The sequence below is a fragment of the Leiobunum rupestre genome, chromosome 3 (assembly GCF_980474605.1).
Source record: "Leiobunum rupestre chromosome 3, qqLeiRupe1.1.hap1, whole genome shotgun sequence".
NCBI lineage: Eukaryota > Metazoa > Arthropoda > Arachnida > Opiliones > Sclerosomatidae > Leiobunum > Leiobunum rupestre.
In genome coordinates, this window is record NC_143386.1 from 55602836 (window position 1) to 55626884 (window position 24049).

The window sequence follows — 24049 nt, forward strand, 5'->3', positions numbered from 1 at the left end:
GCTCCATGGTTTGCACCTTACCGCAACCACGGCCAACTTCGATCACCTGCCGCGCGTGATCGCAGTTGGCCGTGCCACAACCGATGGAGCCCGATTTTTCTGAGGTCACGTGCCGGAAAAGGGTAAACGCTTCGTAACAAAACCGTCAATGAGAAATTTCTCAGTATTCGAATCTAGGGTACGAGTTTAAATTATCTTTGGTTTAACCGACCGACCGGAAATAGTTCCTTCCCAGATGAATTTGGAGAGGGGAGTAAAAACCGAGTATCTTTTATTGAAGCGTCCAATTAGACGCTTAAATAAAACATCTTCAAGGAAATCGCCCAGAAGTAATATTTTCGAGAGCCAGGACCTGCAAGATACTGTTTATATAGTGCTTGTTGAAGCACTATATAAACAGTAACTTGCCGGTCCCGGCTCTTGGATATATTTTACTTCTTGGCGATTTCCTTGAAGATGTTTTATTTAAGCGTTTATATTAGGTGGTTTTTTTTCGCCTGTTCTGGGTTTTTTGAACAGGTTAAAAAGTGTAGCCATATGACGTCATTTTACTTCAATTCTGTCTTGACGAAAAAAAAAACGATTTGGAGTTTAAGGTTAAAGGTTATTTATAAAAAGCTTGCCCGATGCCCGTCATGGGCTGCGTTCAACAACTCTAAAAAAGCTCAGCGCTGAGCTCAACGGTCAGCGGTTTTTTGCTGAACGGGTTTTTTGACTTCCGGTTTTGACGTCACGTTGATCATCGGAGACTCAGCGGAAACATCGGCTGAGCGCATAGATATAGGAAATGTATATAAAGGTCTAGATAAAATATTTCTAAGGGAGTGAATACGGAGGTGACAGCTAGCGGAAACGCGTAATTTCTGCAGGCTATCCTTATAAGGCGCTATCTATCGGTAAGAAAGCTCGTGCTATCGTCGCGAGAGCCATTGTCTCCTGCTTAAAAATTATACTAAAAGTCACCAACAGATGGTGTCTAAAGACTACGGCCTGCGGAAAGGTCAAGCACTTAGTACTAAAATGCTAAGAGAGCTCGCGCTCTTGGTCACGTGCCTTCCTCGGTGTCTGCTAGGTATCAATGGACGCTTCAATAAAAGATACTTGGTTTCTACTCCCCTTTCCAAATTCATCTGGGAAGGAGCTATTTCCGGTCGGTCGGTTAAACGGTTAGAATGGCTAGCCAAAAAGTCATATTTAAGCCAAATGGAGACGCGTTTTTGCCCTCATGATAATTTTGCGTCAGATAAGAAACGCGTCGGCTCACGTGTATAAGGAACGTACTAATGTTAATTTTTGATAATATATTTTAAGGTAAATTATATAATGTTACTAAAACTAAGTATAAGAAGATAATATTATTATTATTATCATCCTCTTATGGTATAAATAATTAAAATTATATGTAATATTTTATAATACCGGGGAATTTTAAAGCTTCTCGTGGAGGCAGAGTTAATTCTTTTCGTATAAAATTATATTTTGGAAAATGATGAAAACTGATTCCTTTAGAACTAAACATTACTTTTGCAGTACGGTATGCAACAAGTGTTTCCTTTTAACCAGGTAACTTTTTCGGCATGTTAAGGCTTAGCAAAAAACCGATGTTACGTTCGAGAAAGTTTCCAGCTTTCTACTATTTCAACAAGCACTATATAAATAATAACTTATGAGTCCTGGCTGTCGGAAATATTACTTCTTGGCAATTTCTGGGAAGATGTTTTATTTAAGCGCCTATTCCGTATTTTATGTTAGGCTTATAGCGTATTCCATTGGGATGCTCGGAGCGCTCGGGATTTATTTTCGTTTTCCATTGGGAGAAATCGAGCAGCTCGGAGGCCGAGTTACGTCCTCCATTGGCAACGCCACTCGCTCGCAGATCGGAAAAAATCGCTCGGTCTTTCAAGACCGAGCGCTCGGATTACCAATGGAATACGAACTTCATACACTTAAGCTTGACTTTCGGAAAATAGCAGACGATACGCCACTCTCTTAAAAATTCATATTTCATTGAGAGCTGCTCTGGCGAGGAGTTTTGTCACATCGGAGCTCGAGTAGTGACGTCACCGTATAATCCAGATCACTCGAAAAGCGGTCCCAATGGAATACGCCATTAGACGCCCCGAAATTTATCTAGACCTTTATATACATTTCTTATATCTATGGCTGAGCGAGATGGTTTTTCCGTTGCTCATCGGTGTCGTGACGTCATTCGACAAAGTTAATGGAGGGGTAGCAGACGATATTTTGTTCGTTAAGTCAGCGAACTAAATCGTACAGCAACTTTTAGATTTTTGTGACGTAGCGTTGAGTAAAGGAACTCAACGATAACTCAACGGTTTTTCTCCGTTGATAGTTGTTGAACGCAGCCCTGTTTTCGGAAACGAAATTAAGCAGACTACAAAGCTAGATTACTCCCTCTACACCTCCTTTCCAGGAGTAAAAAGTGTAAGAAAATTCGGGACAGGGTAAATCTTACCCCGAGAACAGGCGAATAAAAAACTACCTAATGTGAGAAGTTATAATTTATACAAAGATTTTTTTTAAATTATATAAAATATTAAAATTTAATTTACATTGTCTTTATACTTAAATTACTAGGCAGTACTTTAAAATATACACAACAAACTTTATCTTACGTTAATCTTACATGGAAAATTTATAAAAACATAAATTAGATCAGAAAGGATATTAGAAAAGATTGTTGATCTTGTAAATCATAAACTGTCAGGTACATTAAGTTCTAAATAAATGTGGGAGAAAATTTATGAAATATTGAGTAATATTAATATCAATGACAGTCTTTAGCAATTATCGTTAAGAATTGAAGATGTAGTTCGTGTCACTACCAAATATAACATAAAACGCAGCGGACAAATGTTTCGATCTAATGTTATATTTTTATATTATTTATTAAAAATTTGAACATTGTTATTACGTTCACAATATTTAAAAAAAGGAATTTGGGGGAAGGGTTTACTAAAGTGATATTTACAATGAATATAAGCCACTATACAAAAATAATATGAAAACTTTGAACAAATTCATAAGCGTAATATTCTTAGATCTAGCCCAACTAAAAATTCATATTAACGGGTTTCATTTAAAATATTTTTTTCAACTGATGATAAAAAGCATCAAAAATGAATAAGTTGGTCTAGGAACTATTTTTCACATATTTAACATAAGAAAATTATTACTAATAAGCTGCAAGTTTTTAAACATGACTAGATCTTTTATCTTTAGCAATATTTAAATACATAAAATAAAGAGAAAATAAAATTTTACCAAATGTCAGATCAGAATTTCTGAAGTTCCATAAATGCACCAAAAATCTATCAAATTCAATATTTTATCCACCAGTTTTAAATCCAATTTTGCCCTAAAATTTACTAGGTTGTATTTTTTTATGGTATCGAACTAAACTTAGCAGCTAGGTTTACGTATTTCTTAACTATACAATCTTACTTTATTTACTGGTTTAGTTTAAACGAAATGATGAATATAATCTCATTTTCTTTGTTCTATCCGAAATAATGGAAGCTTTGTTTGAGCGATATACATTTAAAGTTTTAAAAAATAAAATCACTCGGAAGGAGGAAGTAAAATTTACAAAATAGAAATTCCTATACAAAAAGCATACTCTGCTAAATTATCTCGACATAAAAACAAAGGCACACAGTTTTTATAGTTAAGTTAAAAGTGAAAGCTAAAATGCCCCACCTCATCCTTCTTGGACTGAAGACTGATACAGTAAAGAGATAGACACTTTGCTTTAGTACTCACGAAGCTCAATGCTTAAGTACACTCAGTCAGTTTTAAAGGCAATGATATTATGTATAATATATAGATACAAAATATAAATTAAGTTCCAAACTCAAATCCTTTTTTTTTAACTTAAGTTTGAAAATCTCGATGGACTAGACCCCGGTTTTTAAGTACTTAACATTTATAAAATCAACACCATACTCATATGGCCATACGAGCTTTGGATGAAGAAAATTTTGTCAGTTCGTGTACCGTTATGGACAACTGAACCAGTCCTTTTTCCTCTAGTATCTCTTGAGCATTGCATAACATTTCCTGCAAGATTCACAAATAATTTCACGATATTATATTAAATTGCACAAAACATATGCCACGAGCAATTTATTTCTAAAAAGGCACCTTACATTTGTGGCACAAATTTAAACTATAACATAGCTGTCTGCGATAAAATAATAAGCTACTTGATACAAATTCTTATTTTGTTGACTAGTTCTTTTTACAACGTGCTTAAACAAAATTTTTAAGTAGATTTACAACCGTGAAATATATCTCGTTGAGTTTCAAATTCAATACCAAAAAATAAAAATGGCACATTTATTTTAATACTAACTTTTCATTTCTATTTAGCAAGTACTACCACTTGTAGGTCAATTACATTATAATAAAAACCAATACAATAATAAAATTAAGTTTGCCAATGAAATTAAAAATATATAACTTTTTTATATATTATATTAAATTTTTTTTGGTCAGTAAAAAAAGGAAAATTTTTGTTTTGAAAAACTGGTCCCTCCCTTTTATATATATATACACGCAAAAGCATGTGTCACGTATCCAATAACAGTAGCGAAAATATCTTTTTGATTCCTGCTTTGTATTAGGTCGAAATATACAGCAAAACTATACTTTTCCCTCTAATATTATAAATAAAACATACTAAAAATACACGTGGGCGGAATGAGATGAAATAGGGCTTATTGCCCATTTAAAAAACACAAAATACAAGCTGACAATATCTTACATTCTATCATTCTTCATACTGAATGACACGTTTAGAAAATCTTTGGCGTTAAAATAAAAATTTAACTTAAAAAGGGGATGAAAAAATAAGTGGTTTGAGTCCTTCCTTACAATGCAATGAACTTTTACTTATTACGGTAGTAAAATACTGATTAAGATCACCTAGCTCCATCTTTCGTTCATTTACATAATGTTTAAAGCATGTTGTATTTATCAATGTGCGAGTTAATCTACGACCTGAATTTTTTTACCGTGAAACAAGATCTTCACCTTTAAATGTGAGATATATTTTACATACGATAAACCTTTGATATATGATTAGCTGATATATGTTGGAACTACGCATGTACTTTTTTATAATATTGACGTTGGATAGCCAAACTGGTATGATATATTTCATTTTAACAAAATTAAATAGTAATTGGAATATAAAGCTAGCTAAATAGTAGGCCTAGTTATAATTTTAGGAACCTTAATGTGTTTGTCTAAGGAAGACAAAAATTTAGTCATTTCTATAAAATTTTCAAATATAGCCTACTCTATTAAATAGATTCCTAAAGATTCTTCAAAAATATCATTTCCAATACTTTTTAGGACTAGTGAAAGCTATGAAAATAAAGCTTTGCTGGTATTGTAATAACAGCTAAAGACAAACTAACTAAACTATTAAAAAAAAAATTGGTATTTTTCAAACTTTTAAAAATACCTGAGAGAGAGAGAGAGTTTTCTGTTTTTAAAATATGGCAAAAATAAGATGAAATGATACAATAGCTATATGGAATTTAAATAAATCGTTTTAAAATAGCTTATAATTCAGGAGATCTAAGGGCTTGTGAATTTCTCCTTGTCGTTTATGGAAAAACATAGGTTTAGTCCTGAGCAGGAATGTAATAAATAATACAGCAAGTTGCCACAAAGATGCTTAGCAAAATTAGCGAAAGCACCATGTCATTAAGAAATTGGCCATTATCATTATTGGCTGGACAATTAGGGCTTCTAAGTTTCAATTCCGTGGGACGTTGGGCAACCGAAGAGCCATTAAGGGAGGAATTTGAAGGTGGCTGTGTCAGTTTGAATCGGCCCATGCTCATCGGGAAGGATAAATCCACATAGTTGGCAGCCTCAGTAAGGGCTAGTACCGTGACAGCCGTTTTCATCAGACAATTCCCAACCACCACATCATCCCGATGGCAGAGCAAAGCCTGCAACGAGATATACCCAGAATAGAGATGCAGTTTTTTAAATTTTATGGGACAGAAACAGCCACCAAAAGCGACAGATAAAGAAAATTGAACATCTTCCAAGATATTTTTTATACTTGCATTTCTGCATGAGAACAGAGACTGGACCAATAACCTGGGTCAATCTTAAAGTTCTCAAAAACCAGTAAAATATGCATAATTTATATCTTTTCGAATATGTACATTTTCCCAAAGGAAGAAAAGGTAGAAGTTTCTTCATTAAAAAAAAAAAAACCACGTTGTTGCTCTTTAAATTAGTTTTAGATCATTATAGATCTATTTATTCATGGTGCATTCGCATGCTAAACAGTGCCAAGTGCTTTTTGCACAGTTATCTGAATACTATAATGTGTCGCGTTTGCTTAATGACCTATTACTGGCTGGCCAATTAAGTATTAGCTTTGAAATCAGGGCATCGATTGTCTACAAAATTCTTTAAAAATTTCATTTTCCTTTGTAGTAATCGCACACAATCACATTGAACATGACAATTTTTCGCTCACGTGCTAACTGACATTTAAGTAATTGATAATTACCTCTGAAACTCCTATTTTTCTGCATGCATCCAGGAAATTGTCTACATTCCTGCGACACTTGGCAATAGTCAATTTAGGCTACAATGAAATGTACCTTTATTAGTTAAGCTAGGTATGATAAAAATTTAACAATTAAGACTTACCACGTCTGGGGAAGGCACGTGAATGGTTGCCACTGACATAGGCCTAATATTATTTGCCAAGTGACAAAGCACCACCCCATCCATCAAGGAAGAACCCAAATCATCCGGCAAGGTGAACTTCAAACGAGTTTCAATTATCTATAACGTTCATGATAAAATTTAAACAAACTAAGAACATCATAATTGTTACTACACTTCATTAAGCCTTGGGTAGTTACATGGCGCCAAAATTTAAATCACAGAGGGCCACATGGTTAAAAACTTAAAATCTAAGCCTTAGTTACCCTAACTAAATTGTTACAAACCTTCCTCAACTGTTCAACGAGTTCTTTTTCCTCTCTAGCCTTGTCCAACTCACGTCTGATTGTAAAGTTAGCATTTTTGGACTCCACTAGACTAGCAATTATTTTTGCATTGTTTTGCGGAGTCGACATGATTGAGGGAGATTTATGCGAAGTCCCATTATGGGCAATACTAGGCACCCTCCAGCTAGGAGATTGCTGGGGAGTAGGGCTTGTGTTGTTGTGATGATGTCCATTTGCAGCGTGGTTGTTCGTATGTTTGCTTTGATTGTGACGCTGATGATACTCGAAAGATTGCTGTTGTTGTTGAATTGGAGGGGAAATGTGTTTTGGATTTGTTGTTGGGTACTGCCAATTGTGAATTAAAAAAGTTTAAATTGCGCTTCTAAAAGAGAAATTCAAAGCCTAAATACCTTAATGTGCGCTTGCGAAACATTATTTTCCCGTGAAACTGCTCTCTGTTGGGCAATCAAAAAACTTTCTTGAATCCTTTTCTGAGTTTGCCCAACTACTTCCGTTCTTTGATTCTGCGAGTTTTTAATAGCTTCGTGTTTCGCTTTAAACTCTTCCTCCGGGGTCACGTGATTCGAATGGGGGCTCGGACTCTCACTGGACCTTCCATCACGCGACGGCGAAGATTGTCCCGATCTGTAGTAAATCAAATGATAAACCCCATTTAATCACGCAGTAAAAGCAAAGCCAGCAAGTTCTAACAACTAAAACTTGTAAGTACCCTGGTGTGGATCCGCTGGAACCGTTACTGGGTCGACGCCCGTAAATCGTCCCGTTTTCGCCAGTCCGAAGTTGTCTTCTTGATTCCTTGAATTCTTTGTAGGTTTCAGGATGGAAATTCTTTCGTTTGGCATCTAGAGATGATTGGGAAGTTTGTGAAGTCTGACTGATTGAGTCCGCTGCTGGGCCACAACTGGAAGACCTACTGGAACTGATCGAAATACAACAATTTCTTAATAAAAAGATTTACATCCTAGAAATAATAGATTAAAACGTGATAAAACCTTAAATCAGGAGATCGTGTGGCGTCATCTTTGGATCGACTAGCCGATATGGACCGTCTCTCTTCTCGTAACCTTTGTACATGCTCCTTGTCATCACTATCTTCGTAGCTAGCCTGACTATCCCTAATGTCCTGGCGACTCGGCGTCTGCAATTTAAGAATTTTCATTCAGAATTAACCACCATTTCTATCATTTCAGGGTAACCAGGTAAAGGCTTTGAAAATTGTAAAAGAAAAAAAAGCAATTTTAGGGGCGAATTATAGGAAAATATAGGACACTAAATAGGAAAAATAATAAGGTAATTATTGCATATCGGTATCACCTAGAATACTGATAATTGTTTGTACACTGACTTCTTACATTATTGGGTCACTTAGTGGATTTAAAAAGCCCGTACATATTAAGATTTCGTTCGAAAGTTTTTCACTGTGAAATTATAGAAAAATAGGTGAAAATAAAGGAATTTAAATTGGGAAATACCAATATAGTGGCCAATATCGGCAGATACCGATATTATAAAAATATTTTAAGAAAAACATTTAAAAATAAGAAAATTCTCGATTATTATTATTAGTGATGATAATAATAATAATAAATAATTCTCGATTTACTAACTAATGATAATATTTTATTTGATTGGCCGTGCCATATACCCCAGACTTCAAAAGGTAGGTCATACCTTTTTTTAGACAGGGGATTACGAGTATAAACAAATAAAAAACCAGGATATTCAATTTGTGATAGAAAATATGTATTACATAAAATGAAAAGAAATATACGGATATGCTCTTGCAAACCTTTTTCCATGAAAAATGAGAATAAAATGGTATGACAGTGTACTGAACAGTCTTTTACAATGATTTTATCATATACACTACGGTTATGATAGATAACTTTGTTAATATCTGCCGATATCACTTTGGGGAATATATTACTGAGAGCTAGTAACGAAGTGACATCTTCACAAGAAGAAAATCTCCCCCTAGAGAGGCGCTGTCAAAGGCTACGTGTGATGCAAAACTGTGACGAAGCCCGTAATGCAGCCTGTCTTGTTAATAGCTCTCAGTAAAACTTTTCTATGTGAAGAATAGGATGTGTCACACTTATGTTATAATATTATACACTTATGGCTGTACCCATATCGGTTCATCCCTAAATTTATAGGAAGGCATTTAAAATACAGGAAAATTATAGGAAATATTGGTCACCCTGTTGTTTTCTTTGGGGAAAAAGGCAAATAAGACGTACCGGGGTGATGGTAGAGCGTGTCAACGTCGAAGAACTGGAGTCCGTAGCGTTGCTAGCTCTCCTATGAAGAAGGTCGCGTTCTTGACGCTGTTCTTTGGTGACTTCGGCCGCTCGTAACGCTAACTTCCTAGCTTCTTCTAGATCACTATTGAACTATTACAACAGTAAAATCATTATCATAATTCGTAACAGGGGGGTATTATAGTAAGGGTGTACCTCCTGAAGATCTTGAGACCATCTTTTGTCACTACCATCGGACGTATTGTAACCCGAATCTACCGTATTCCTCTTTCTACGATTATCATTAGCGAAACCATTCTGTATTCTAAGATCATTTCTGACAAAAGAAAGCCATTGTTAGACTCGAGGAAAGGGAACCACTCGAAGGAGTTGCTGAGGAAGGGATACGTACGCTAAACCAGTGGGTTTCCTCCCCGACCATCGGAACTCCGAATCTAAAATGGCGCCACGTTTCTTGTCCTCTTTGATGGCTTGGATTTCCAGGTACTTGAAAATGTGAACTCGACCTCTAGTGCACAACTATAAACGGAAAAGTTAAGTCGCTTTTCCTACACGTGAAATTTCGGAAGAACGTACAAAAGCGGGCGGTGACGTCAAAGGGTTGTGTTCTAACTGCAGGTCTTGCAGACTAGTCATAAACCTTAAGGCGGCGGGTAGAACCGATATACGGTTTCCGGATAGGTCGAGTTTGACAAGACGTACTTCGCAGACCTCTGTTTCGCGTAATAGGTTTAAAATTTTAACAATGGTCCTTTGAATTACGTCCAGTGTTCCTAGGTGGAAAATTCCAGCCTGGACAAAAGTGAATTTAGTGGCCAATCTGGCCAAAAGTGGCCAATAAATATTTTTACCACAGAAAATTGAAAAATAATAAAAAAATATTTCAACACAAATTTAAGATTTGGGCATAGGAATTGTCAGATTCTGATTAACATTAAAAGTCTTAATTTTTTTGGAATAATTAATTATAACATTGTAAGTTCAGTGTAAACAAAGACATTTTTACAATAAATTTTACTATCCACTATTTGCCAATTTTCCCCTATTTGCCACTGGCCTGGATTTTTCTCCAAAAAGGTGGATTTTAAGGAACACTGACTTAGCGGGTAAAAGACACTAACCAGGCCTGAGTTCAACGAGTTGATTTCGTCTAACATTGAGAGAGCGTAACGACACCAAATCTCCTATTTGTTGCGGTAAAATTGTGATTTCATTGCAACTGACATCCTGTTTGTACAATTTAAATCGTAAAAATAAGTTTCAACTAGTCTTAACTTTCATAAGGATATCTTACCAACTCCATCAAATTTTGAAGATGACCTATTTCTTCTGGCAATGACACCAGTTTGTTGTTACTTAAAATGAGTACTTGCAATGGCAGTTGGCACAGAGCCAGAGGAATGGTCGACAGCTGGTTGCGGCTGAAAAACGTTTTGAAATATTGCTTTAACGACAAACTGTAAAATTCGCGGAGACGTTTCAAAAGTGAGAAACTGAAATAAACTTATTTCCTAAACAAAGAAATCCTTTTACATTTTACGTCGTAAGAAAAGGGGGAAACTAAAGCGTAGCTAACAGTTACTATTTTAAAAAATGCGATGGAAAAATATTACGGTTAAACGCACCTAAAATTTAAGTAGGTGAGGGACTGTAAGGTGATCACAGATTCTGGGATGGAACGCACGACATTATGGTAGCAGTCCAACTGCTCCAACAAAAAGAACTCGCAGACTTCACATGGTAGCTCCGTGAATTTGTTCTTCGACAAATCTGAAAATTAATAAGATACGAATTTTAGATCCAAGGGAATCATTTAGTAAGTAAAATACACATTCTAAATCTAAAAGTATCATTTAATAAGTTAAAGCCTAGATCTAATATCATTTAATTGATAATATAAACTTTTTTAATTAGAATAAACATTTTAATTACTAAGATACACGTTTTAGATCTAGGGATATCATTCTTAATTACGGAAATATACACTTTAGATCTATGGGTAAATTGGGCATCATTTAATACGATACACTTTAGATCTATTGGCATCATTTAATTAATACGATACACTTTAGATCTATAGGCATCATTTAATTAATACGATACACTTTAGATCTATTGGCATCATTTAATTAATACGATACACTTTAGATCTATAGGCATCATTTAATTAATACGATACACTTTAGATCTATAGGCATCATTTAATTAATACGATACACTTTAGATCTATAGGCATCATTTAATTAATACGATACACTTTAGATCTATTGGCATCATTTAATTAATACGATACACTTTAGATCTATAGGCATCATTTAATTAATACGATACACTTTAGATCTATTGGCATCATTAATTAATACGATACACTTTAGATCTATAGGCATCATTTATTTAATACGATACACATTTTAGATCTAGGGATATTATTCTTAATTACTAAAATGTAATTTGTAACGTCTTAAAACTCTTAATAGTCTAAAACTATACGAGATCGTGGGAGAACGGTGTTTATAAAGTGTTTGATTTGCCCTTTTGAAAACTGTGTTTATATTCCACTCCAAGCGGTCTGCCCATAAAAAGAGGGTAAATATTGCTTGGCAATTTCATGGCATATTGGCTGTCACACGAACCCACGCAAATTCAGAGGGTATGATCAATAATATAAAAAAAAGGAAATTGGTTGTTTGTAGAAAATGAAATGTGCCTCTTTGACCAAAGTGCAGAGTGAGCTATACATCACGAATGGGTGAAAACTCGGAACAACTCCTTCCGCTTTGGGTTTGCAAATTCTCTCCCCACTGGTTAAAGAAGTTTTCTCCCGAGTTCTTCGGTTTCCCCTTCCATAAAAACTAGTTAAGGTTAACGGTAATAGCGAGAGTAAGGAGCTGTTGGCATGAAGGGTTTGCCACCGCCCTCCTACGCAGTGTAACGCGACCTCCTGAATTAATGGCTTTGAAAAGTCGCTAAGGTGGTGCCTTAGTTATTAGCCTAGCTCATTATTTTTAATTAAACTTAAAAAATTCAAGTCAGTCATGTAAATACTTTCTAGGTAATATCTAATACTTGAACCCAGATGGCGCTATTAAAGAAATTGTTAATTAGGTAATTAACGTCCTACTCTAGTAAAAACAGTTACGTGATAATTATATTTTTTGCTAAACCACCAAAATTCAATATTGCTATGACGAAACCAAATTTATGAAACTTAAAATTGTTTTTAAAAAATGATAAAAATGAGAATTACTTTTGTTTCTCCAGAAATTAAAGTAATTCTATAATATTATTATACTTATATTGGACGAAGTAATTGTTTATTTGTAGCAGAGTTCCAAAGTGGTATTTAACAGATGGTAAATAACGTCATGGTATAAAATACGAATGGTAAATAATACATTTCCACCAGTTACTTACATTATTTAAAACTTAAACTACATTTTTGGAGATACAACCTTTAAGATTTAGAAAGATTTAACGAAAGTAAAATTTAAGATCTTCTAAAGTTGATACATTCCTTTTTGAATGATTCTCTTGATTTCATATTATTATTATACAATATAAACCAATATTCACCACTATTTACGTGTGATAATATTCCAAAAACGTTGTATTTTTAGAACACTAATTTGAAGATTAATATTTCTACTAAAGTCAAAATTTTCAATATTGTCGTTTACTGACGTTTCCCAATAAACCGCCGAAATAGCAGAAGGCAGACTCGTGGCCAAAAAACGTTAACCCGAAATATTTCACACGGCTGTTGGGGAAAACAAGCAAACGGAGGAAAAAAAGTTAAATAAATAGTTCACTCTAAATGTATCGAATAGACAGACGTCAACGTCATAATAAATAAGACTCCCCCGCGCTCGCGAAAGGAAAACATTTCACCGCGAAAATTAGGAAGTTAAAAATCGATGTAAAATTATTCTAGAATTCAACGGCTGGGAACAATTTTCATTGTCATGCACAGAAAGAGACGCATCCCGGGTTGCAAAAAGTTCAACGCACTATACCCGATTACATCAAGACTAGAAGCCAAAATAAATCCATTATCGTAGAAACTATATTCCGTGATAACTAAAAAAACAAACCAAAATTTAAATGGTCCGAATTTTTGGCTACCTCAAAGTTCATTTCCTCAAAATTTTCAAGAACGACTCAACAATTTCACAAAGCAGTTAATTAGTTTCTTTAGTTTATAAAAGACGATTCGGTCCAGTAATCGTAGAACAATGGAGATTTTGAAATTAAATTATACAGGATTTGGTCCAACAAAGGGATAATTATAAGTCACAAATAATTATTAAAAGTTATAAACTTATATAATATATTACGAAACCGTAGACTTTAATTTATTCCTTTTCTTTAAAAACGAAAGCTTGGAAGGGGCCCTAACTTTAGATCAAGGTTTCAGTGTCACGCTCGGATGTAATGCGATACAGACTTGAAATCTGGCGGTTCGCGTACGCTACTTGACACTTGAGACCTGAGGGTGCATGAAATTAGCTGGACTTTATGCAATTAAAAAAAATCGATGACGTATTTTAACGACGAAAAATGTGATTAGGCCAAGCCCCTAACGACATCAAAATTAAGCGAGGAAATAAAATTCGCTAATTGCCACTGGTTTAATTGTAGTATTGGTTGTCAAGTTGATAAAGTATTTTAATGAGGGGAATTTGGTTGTAATTAACCTTTGATAAATAATGTATTTATGGGACACGAAGGTTATTACGAATAAAATAAACTAGTATCAATAGTATGAATTAAACTTTAGTCGAAATATCTCAAGCAACGACGATAAAAAATTTTAAGGATCTGAAAACAATGGAAGAAGTTATTTCAGTGGAGAAAAATAGCGAAAAAGCACTCAATTCTAATGATCTACAACACACGCGAAACCATTTTTCTGGGCATGGTTCGTTGCTTTTCGGTTTCCCTTTAAACATACGTCTATAGTCCGCTCGCTCGTTGCGGAAATGGTAGAACTAACCAAAGGTTGACCAATGTAGGTGTTACCTTCTCCCTGGCTTGGATCGTAATCTCAACTAAACCTGGTTTCTACTATAGGCACCTGCTCATAAAATGCAAAAAGGAACAGGTAGTTTATTCCAATGCAGGAAACCAGGGGGGGTTCGACGGGCGATAATTGGGCGGAGTGCATTTTGTCACACACACCTGGTCCCGCAGGGGCACCCCTCGTGAATTTTGAAGAAATATTACCAGACTACCACCGAATGCGAATAAATTGCACAAATATTTCACTATTTACGAAGGAAAATTGATAAAAAAAAACTAAATTTTATAGCAAAAAATTAACGCTCATTTTTTTATTAAAATGTGATTATTTTAAAAATAATTTTATTTAAATGACATAAATTTTAATTGATTATAGGATTAATAAGATTATTCTTCATTTTATAGGATTGTAAAGGACAAATTTATTATATAGGATCGTATCATACGTATATTTTTAGTGTTGTAAGTCTGAAAATTTTCCGTAGTTTTCCGAAAACAAAATAAAAAAGTTTACATTCCATGATTAGTCTAATATGTTATTTGCAAATCAAAATAAAGCGGAATTTTCGCCTCATTTTTTCGAATCTAAAAGTAAAACTAAACCTCTAGACTAGTTTACACTGATTAACAATGTAACACTATTAATGTTTTGTAGTATGTTTACCGTTATTAGACATTGTATATCGATAAAAAGTTAAAAACATTAAAAACCCTTAAAAAGTAATTTATGTTTCAATTTTTTATTTTTCCGGAAAATTAACAACACTACATATTTCACGTAATAATGCTTTTGAAAAATTTTACATAAATATACAACGATTTCTATGACCAAAACTAGCATAGGTGGCGCTCAGGCGCCAACTTTCTACTATCGACGGCAGCTGAAAACAAATAGTATGGCAGAAACTTATTAGAGATTAAAAGATTTCAAAATATTGGATTTTACAGAAATTATAGGACCGTTGGATAGCCTGAATGTATTTAAATTTAAAAAATAGGCTTCCTAAAAAGTTGCAATATATACAAAACAAATCCGAACAAACTAAAATATTAAAAATTAATTAAAATTTCATTTAATTCTAGATTATATAACAAAACGACTAAAAAATTATATATCATAACAGTAGTGTATATGATAAAATCATACAATTTTATTCCAATTTTTCATTCAAAGAAGTTTGCAAGAACATATCCGAATATGTTTCTTTTCATTTTACTTTATACATATTTTCTATCACAAATCGAATAGTTTAGTTCAGAGAATTTTCTTATTTTTAAGTTTTTCCCATTGAATTGGGAATAATACTGCTAGAATTACAATTACGATTTCGATTGCCATGGTTACGCGGGACCTATTCTGATAAGACTGTACGAAATTCATCGTTATAATTAGCGCCATCTATATTTGATAAAGTTATATGGCTAAAAATAAATAATTATTAGCTAACTCACCGTAACTTGAGTTAAAAAGGATCGTGTTGACAGAATAAAATTATTTTTAAGCAACTTCAAAGGTTTGTTTGTTACGAGTAATCATACATTTCAATTTCGCATCAGATTCGCGAAAAAATTCAATTGTAATATAGTTGCCACCACTAGAGACAGATGCCGCCACGGTAGAACGCTAAAGTTGATAAAGTCTCCTTATTGAACGAAATTGGTCCCGCGCCAGCCAGATTTAGTTGTACCTCTATTTATTCCCAACTCAATGGTTTTTCCTAAAAATATTGTTTTAATATCGGCTTCGTTTAAGCCGATATTGGCCGATTGCTGCATCCCTAAAAATAGACACACTGACCTAAAATAATAATCAATAGGATTGTATAACATTACAAACTAAATTTAATATCCCTTTACCTCTACTCTCGCGGTTTAACTCGGGGTTATCCAAGAACAGATACGAATTTAACACGATATATTTTTATCTTTGTAAAAAGTGCGCAAAAAATAATGAATTTTCCCACAGGAAAACCTAGATTAAAACTGATAACGCTAGCCGCAAATACACGTACTTATAAGCCCAGAAAGGGGAAAAATATTTCCCGTTGTTACCAAATTCCATCGCGTAAGGGTAATTATAAAAATATCATAATATTTACATAAAAGGGCTACTACCACCATAGTAAAACAAGGAAACCCAGGGTCCCTTTTTCAAGAATTAAGAAGCAATATAGCTGTAGGGTGTAGTTTTAAATTCGTAAAATGATTTCAAATTATGCGAGAGATTTACGCTATGCACTACGGGGTTTTAGGATTGTTAAAGGGAATATAACCTCAAGTCTTTTTTAAGGTTTTTTATGTTAACAATTTAGGCGGGGAATCACTAAACAGCGCCAAAAATATCTGAAGCCATAGGAGGGAGCGTGAAATGGTCGAAGTGTTGGTGTTCCACACCAAAAAACCTGAGGTTATATTCCCTTTAAATAACGAATCAATGGTCCGTAATAGGTCTAGAGTCGGTTATACGAATCAGTTTCCAATTTTCTCTTTATTATGATGGATGGAAAGTAGTTGGGACTTTGAAAGCGTCGTTATAACACAGCCTACATCACGACCTTCGGATTCGAAAAACACACGACTAAAAGAATGTGGGTAGTGTTATACGTATCTTTGCTCAATTAAATTAAAACTTAAAAAAAAAACCGAGATTTTCGACCAACTTAACAACCTCCGAGAACTAATCTAACCACAGACCATCTACCCCAAAAAGGACTCGCAACAAACTCGAAAAAAAGTGTCTCCAAAATGATACGGCTTTTTTACAGCAAACATAAAATAGCACGTGAAAATTATTTATTTTACGAAATTAAAATAAAATAAAATTATGTGCGAGCCAGCTTCTACAATATATTTTAAATGTAAAAAAAGCAAATTTTAAATTACTACCAGCCTATATATGTCCCTCTTCGGGTAGGTGGTCTGTGATTTTACTCGACTTTCCAACACGATAAAACATTTAAGTACTATTAGCTATATTTTAAATACATTAAATTTAAATTTAAACAAATTTCAAATCGTCTTGTACATTAACTTAAAAAACCCAAGAGGAATTTCAACGAAAAATAATTTTTCGAGTTACCTGTTTTTGGAAATAAAGTAGCGAAACGCGCACGAGTTAGATGGCGCCTGTATCAATTGGCACGTAATTCAAATATGACAATAGTGCGTACGCCGGTTCCGTGAATTGGCCAGAAATCTCACTTAAAATTAAAATTTCTTAATGCAACCGAAAACGTAGTTCATAAACTAAATATAATTTTCAACCAAGTCGCAATTTAAAAAAAAAATATGTAGTAAGTTAGAAAAATGGTAAAATAATTAACTTCTTGGGTTCAGATTTCAAACTAAATACTGAAAAATACAAATTAAAATCAATAAAATTTGTTATTAAATGTATCAATTATGTTTGGATTTTTCGTATCACCGAAATATTATTCCGCGCAGGGTGGCTAGGTGGCGCCGTAAACCTTTTAAATGATCTAATTTCCGTTTTGTTTATAATTTTTAAATAAATTATTCCTTTAAATAGGATTAGTGGTTTTTTTAAGGCAAATGTTTAAATTAGCGCCATCTAGCTTAAATAATTACAATAAAATCGAACCTCTAATGGCTTTACTCTAAATGATTGTTTCCCGATATACAGGGTTCGTACAAATTTTCCTGACTTTTCCAGGTTTTCCCTGACCATTTTTGTAGAATAAATGGATGGTTTGAGGCAAAAATCTGGAAAAATATTTTCTTTAAAAAATTTCAAATTCCTCGACTTTTCCCAGACATTTTTGAAACATTTTGAAATTCCCTGACTTGTGCGAACCCTGTGTAGGCAATTTTGTAAAACTGTCTTTTGTATGGCGTGATTCAACAAAAACTAGTTTCAATAACTATCTCACAAACGAAAATATCAGGCATAAACACCAAATATATTCCATAAACGGTAATGAATGTTTCGCGGCATCGTTACCCATTTGGGGTAAAAAGAGCGAGAGAAATGACTTTGTAGATCCGTAACTTCACAGACGGACGCCCTAATACCCGAATATTATCATCATCGAGACAAAACCCACGCCTTATTGAAGTTATCAAAGCTTCCCCACCAGTGATCAACCTCGCCGGTTAAATTTACTACTGGCTTCAAGGGTGGGCATTTTTAGAAATATAATCTCAGCTCAAAAGTCGCTCATGAGTATCTCACACTCATCAATAATCGATAAACTAACGCGGCCTTCTTGTTTACTGCTTTCCCTCCACTTCTAAAATGCTTCCCTAGCTCTCCAACTGAAGAGAGCTAATGAGTTCGTACATAGGCTTGACTACAAAATCTCAAGAACAAGTTGGGCAGTCATAGCGAATTTATGGAAATTTAGAAAGGTCTATGGTCTGTCTCTCTCATAGAAACTCATATGAAACGTGTTTACTAATAGCTCATATCTTTTCTCTCAATTTTGTAAGGGAAGTTCAATCAATATGAAATTTAATACTGCTAAAGCTCTCTCACACTCAGCTCAATACAAAAAGAGAGCGTCCATGACTCTTTATTTGAAAGCCATCGCTCATTCAGACACCAAACGCTCTGACCCTCTAAAATGAGCTGAGCGTGCCCAGTTGAACGTTGCCGCTCATTCCGACTCCAAACGCTCTGACCCCCTAAAATGAGCTGAGCGCCCCCATCACTGCTTATTTGAAAGTTAACGCTCATTCTGACTCCAAATCTCTATAAATGAGCTGAACGCCCCCATCACTGCTTATTTGAAAGTTACCGCTCATTCAGACTCCAAAACTCTCTAAACTGACCTGAAAGCGCTCATCACTACTTATTTGAAAGTTGCCGCTCATTCCAACCGTCTCTAAAATAAGCGAAGCGTGTCCATCACTGCTTATTTGAAAGTTACCGCTCATTCCAACTCCAAACGCTCCGACCCTCTCTAAAATGAGCTGAGCGCGCCCATCACTGCTAAGCTTAAGTTAAAGAATGGCTTCTCTTTACAAAGCGAAGGAAAAAAAGCTCGTTTTAGAGAAGAGAGTTGAGTCACGGGCGCCGAAAATTAAACGGTTTGTCCACTTCGTCATGGCTTCTGTTTACGAGAGCCTGAAAATTCAATTTAAACGCTTTTTCTCTTTCGCTGTAAGAAGCCTTCAAAACTACTCCTCACACTAATAGCGACGTTTACAAAACAGAAAATTGTCCAACTAAAGGATGGCTTAGCTTATGATTGCCGTCATTTAATTTATTGAAATACTAGTTGACCTTTTAAGTCGAAGGGTAATAGTCTCTTAAACAATTTGACAAAAGGCAATATATAGTCCGGCGCTTTAGTCGCCATCTATATTCGTGAAATCGACCTGCCGAGAAAAGCACAGTAATACTTCAATGTTAATTAAATTCCAACTTTGTCATGTAATATTAATTTTATTCTTAATTTCCAACTTTGCCATGTAATATTAATTTTTTTCTTAATTTCCAACTTTGCCATGTAATATTAATTTTTTTCTTAATTTCCAACTTTGCCATGTAATATTAATTTTTTTCTTAATTTCCAACTTTGCCATGTAATATTAATTTTTTTCTTAATTTCCATGTAATATTAATTTTTTTCTTAATTTCCATGTAATATTAATTTTTTTTTCTTAATTTCCATGTAATATTAATTTTATTCTTAATTTCCATGTAATATTAATTTTATTCTTAATTTCCATGTAATATTAATTTTATTCTTAATTTCCATGTAATATTAATTTTATTCTTAATTTCCATGTAATATTAATTTTATTCTTAATTTCCATGTAATATTAACTTAATTCTTAATTTCATGTAATATTAACTTAATTCTTAATTTCATGTAATATTAACTTAATTCTTAATTTCATGTAATATTAACTTAATTCTTAATTTCATGTAATATTAACTTAATTCTTAATTTCATGTAATATTAACTTAATTCTTAATTTCATGTAATATTAACTTAATTCTTAATTTCATGTAATATTAACTTAATTCTTAATTTCATGTAATATTAACTTAATTCTTAATTTCATGTAATATTAACTTAATTCTTAATATCATGTAATATTAACTTAATTCTTAATTTCATGTAATATTAACTTAATTCGTAATTTACATGTAATATTAACTTAATTCTTAATTTCATGTAATATTAACTTAATTCTTAATTTCATGTAATATTAACTTAATTCTTAATTTCATGTAATATTAACTTAATTCTTAATTTCATGTAATATTAACTTAATTCTTAATTTCATGTAATATTAACTTAATTCTTAATTTCATGTAATATTAACTTAATTCGTAATTTACATGTAATATTAACTTAATTCGTAATTTACATGTAATATTAACTTAATTCTTAATTTACATGTAATATTAACTTAATTCTTAATTTACATGTAATATTAACTTAATTCTTAATTTACATGTAATATTATTTTGTCCAAAATTACGCTTTTAAGGGGGAAGAATACATTAAAAGCCTCTTTTTCGTTAACGCTGAACGTTTCTGTTTTAACAATTACATCATTGAGTTATATTGTTCTCATTAAGCTGAACCTTCCTCTAGTGCTTAAAATAATTTTGATAATTATAATATTAATAGTTAACGAGATATAAGGTCCTAACTAAAGGGTAGTTTGGGCGCTGGCCCAACTTGTTTAGCTCCGGGGGTTCGAATTAAAACGTAATAACTAAATTACTTTTAAATTTAAAATTGTCAAAATTATTTTAATCAGTAAACAAGAGGCTGTTCTACACATAAATATTAATATTATAAGTTAAAATACAAAATTAAAAGAGTTCAGCTTGAAATAGTCCGAAAGTAGACAATGGCCACTGTAGTCTTCGCTTCCCCTTCCAAATTCCTAGAACAGACGGCGACGAAGAAATCTACACACTGGGAGCCAGTCTTTAAATATCCTATATCTACCTTTGTCAATGGTGTAAGCCTAAAACGAATATTCTGAAATTGGTTATTTTCTCACAGTATAACTGGCGCCATCTATGATGATCCGTACTGTAAACAATATTAGATCCCCTCATATTTTCAAAATACGAAGCGGATTAAGTTCATCCCAGTCATTTAAAAATTTATATAAAAAAACCTGTAAACCAATGAAATAAAAGTAGGTTGACTTTAGAAATGACACGTAAAATAAACAAGAGAATTGCCGCTTTATACATCCGACATAATTTAACAAAACAAAACAATGGAACAGGAACTGAAAGACTATGAACTTTCGGTTATCGGAGAGCGTTTTGAAGGGCTACGGTGTACGAGTATCCCGACATCCCGGTAAGGGTAGACAAAGCCACTAAACGACACCCGACGAGAAATTAAATCTGGAAAATTAACAAAGAAATAAAAATGGATATTATTACGTCTGTTCGTCGCTTTGCTGAAAATACCCAGATGGAAGTAGCCAACCGTGAAGAACAGCATCCTCTTTTCCTCAACCATCCCTAAATCGCGGAACCAACCTGGAAACCACACGCGAATCCTTAACACGTAGACTGCACCCCTATTATACGAGATTGGATTAACTATTAGGTAAATGCTAGACGTTTCACTTGGAAGAAGAGAAGATGTTGGAAGACTCGTTCGAAGGATGCTAAGAATTAGGGGGGGATGAACTCGGGGTTCTTGAGAATTCTTTTCTCTTTTGATCAATGAAGAGCGTGGGGGGGGGGAGGGGGGGTCTATATCCCCGCGAATGAGCAGAAAAAATAAGGGGAGAATCGTCTCATTGTATCTACCGAAATATATTTCTTTTGAAACACATTTTTGTCACATTCTACGGCCTAGATTCGTCATTGAACTGTTCTTATCTACTTTCCTTACATTGAAAATTATTTCGCAACGCGTTTGAAAGATTTTTTTAAGGCGTTTTTGGTGACAATCCCTGATGAAATATTTCAATAATCTCCGGTTTAGATCAGCCACCAGACAAAAACCGCCACAAACGACCGCAAATACTAACGCGTCACCAGCTTGGCGAGAAAAATTCCGTCTAATTGTCTTCGAAGACCTTGAAATAACGCGCTTTTCTAATGACACGGTGCTGAAATGTACGCGATGGTTTCACCCACTTCATTCGGAAATTAAATTCGTATTATTACGAATCATTAAAACGTTATAAGACCTACACAGTTTACATAAATAATAGACATTTTTTGGTATTAAAAAGGTTGTCGTCTGGTCTCGAAATAACCGCGAGTATATATGTTGAGGGGACGGATATTCAGGGAAAAAAGGTGAATTTTCACTTGGATTTTCAAGATTTTACTAAAACAAATCCATGATTTTTTATTTTATTTCGTATTTTCTATATTCTTAGTCGATAATTCAAAATAACGGTAAAAAACGCCGCCGATCAGTTTAGTAAAATATTTTCGGCGGCGTAATCGTCGGCCATTTTCGGTATGGAGATACAAGCCGGAAGGCAGGCAAGGCTGCCAGAATTCGATAGACCGAAAACGGCCAACTCTCTCAAATGTTTTCGTTTTCAAAACGAAAATTTTGCGGCGTAGCTATCGACTAAGACTATAGGTGGGTTTACTGATGTATAACTGGGTAGTAAGTCACAGGGGCAGGGAGATGTTAGGATTTTTTTTTTTCAAAATAAGAAAGATATTTATTTGGTGCCTATGCGAGCGGGGTCTTCGCACCACACACTCCAAAATTACATAAAAGGTCTTAGCACCAGAACAAATAAGAGGAAAAATTAAAAAACAAAATTGAAAGAAGCTAAAAAATCCGAGTTTTTGCTTACCCCTGTAAAGCAAACTCGGCGTCTAACGAACTGTAAGCCGACCTATAGCAGGGTGGCCACAATAATTTCAGTTTCAAATTCCCTGACTATTCCCTGACCATTTTAAGAGACTTTCCCTGACTTTTTAAAACCAAAATTAGACAACTTTTAGCTTTATATTCTACATTTATCAGAAGTGTATAAATTGAAATCAACCTTCATTTCAGTACAAAAGTACTATTGCAACGTTAAAAAATTTAACAAAATTTTCAAGGAACTAAATAATAATCATAGAATTTGTCAGATAACTAGAGTAAAAATTACCTTCAAAAAGTGTCAAGATAAAATTAATTCCCTGACTTTTTAAAAATTCTTAAAATTCCCTGACCTTTTAGGCCCATTGTTGCATTCCCTGACTTTGTAACGCTCATTTTTAAAAGTGTTATTTAAAGATTAGTGTTATTTAAAACTTATTGCATTTAAAATATTTCCTATTTAGATTAGTGTTATTTAAAACTTATGACATTTAGTTTTTAAGTCCCTTTTATATTTTTCAATTTCTTACGGGTGTCCAAGTCGTAAAAAGGTATCATTAGTATTTTCTTGTAAAATGTATTATTGTTGTCCGTGTATTGCATCGTCTCCCCTCTACATGTGGCTCTCCCCTAACCAGCGTTCGGTGCTAGGAAAGCGCGCACATCTTGACTCATCCATTGTGCGCTATAACCGCTCTCTCTCTCTCTATTGTTGAATACTCGGCGTCGTATCGTAAATGACTTAAAGATGCGCGCTCTTTATTGTACGGCGTTCGGACGTCAATAGTAAACTATTGAAAGAAGCGTTATTTCAAACGGCCACCTTTAAAAATAAAAACTACAACCACGTGTACCCTTCCCGAAAGACACGTGGCGACATGTGGTTCCGTCGTGCGACCTTCTTCCTGGGAAAGACACCAGATGATTTCATCTTTCTACTTTTATA

General features: G+C 33.9%; 1 protein-coding gene across 4 annotated transcripts in view; it reads right to left on the reverse strand.

The window, feature by feature from the left end:
* Window positions 1-2775: 2775 nt before the first annotated feature.
* Lrch (Leucine-rich-repeats and calponin homology domain protein) overlaps window positions 2776-24049 on the reverse strand; it is a 32989-nt gene continuing 11715 nt past the window's right edge. The window contains exons 2-15 of one of the 4 annotated variants that reach the window (XM_090168715.1): window positions 10918-11062; window positions 10587-10713; window positions 10414-10519; window positions 9869-10005; window positions 9684-9811; window positions 9488-9608; window positions 9272-9424; window positions 8024-8169; window positions 7741-7950; window positions 7421-7655; window positions 7011-7355; window positions 6706-6843; window positions 6563-6640; window positions 2776-4080 (exon numbers count right to left, since the gene is read on the reverse strand). In XM_090168715.1, coding sequence (XP_090024841.1) covers window positions 3967-4080; window positions 6563-6640; window positions 6706-6843; window positions 7011-7355; window positions 7421-7655; window positions 7741-7950; window positions 8024-8169; window positions 9272-9424; window positions 9488-9608; window positions 9684-9811; window positions 9869-10005; window positions 10414-10519; window positions 10587-10713; window positions 10918-11062 — 2183 coding nt within the window. In that variant the 3' untranslated portion in view covers window positions 2776-3966. Of the gene's footprint in view, window positions 4081-4226; window positions 4680-5480; window positions 5988-6562; window positions 6641-6705; window positions 6844-7010; window positions 7356-7420; window positions 7656-7740; window positions 7951-8023; window positions 8170-9271; window positions 9425-9487; window positions 9609-9683; window positions 9812-9868; window positions 10006-10413; window positions 10520-10586; window positions 10714-10917; window positions 11063-24049 lie in introns of those variants that run through there. The other 3 variants (XM_090168714.1, XM_090168713.1, XM_090168712.1) reach the window with 3 other exon arrangements.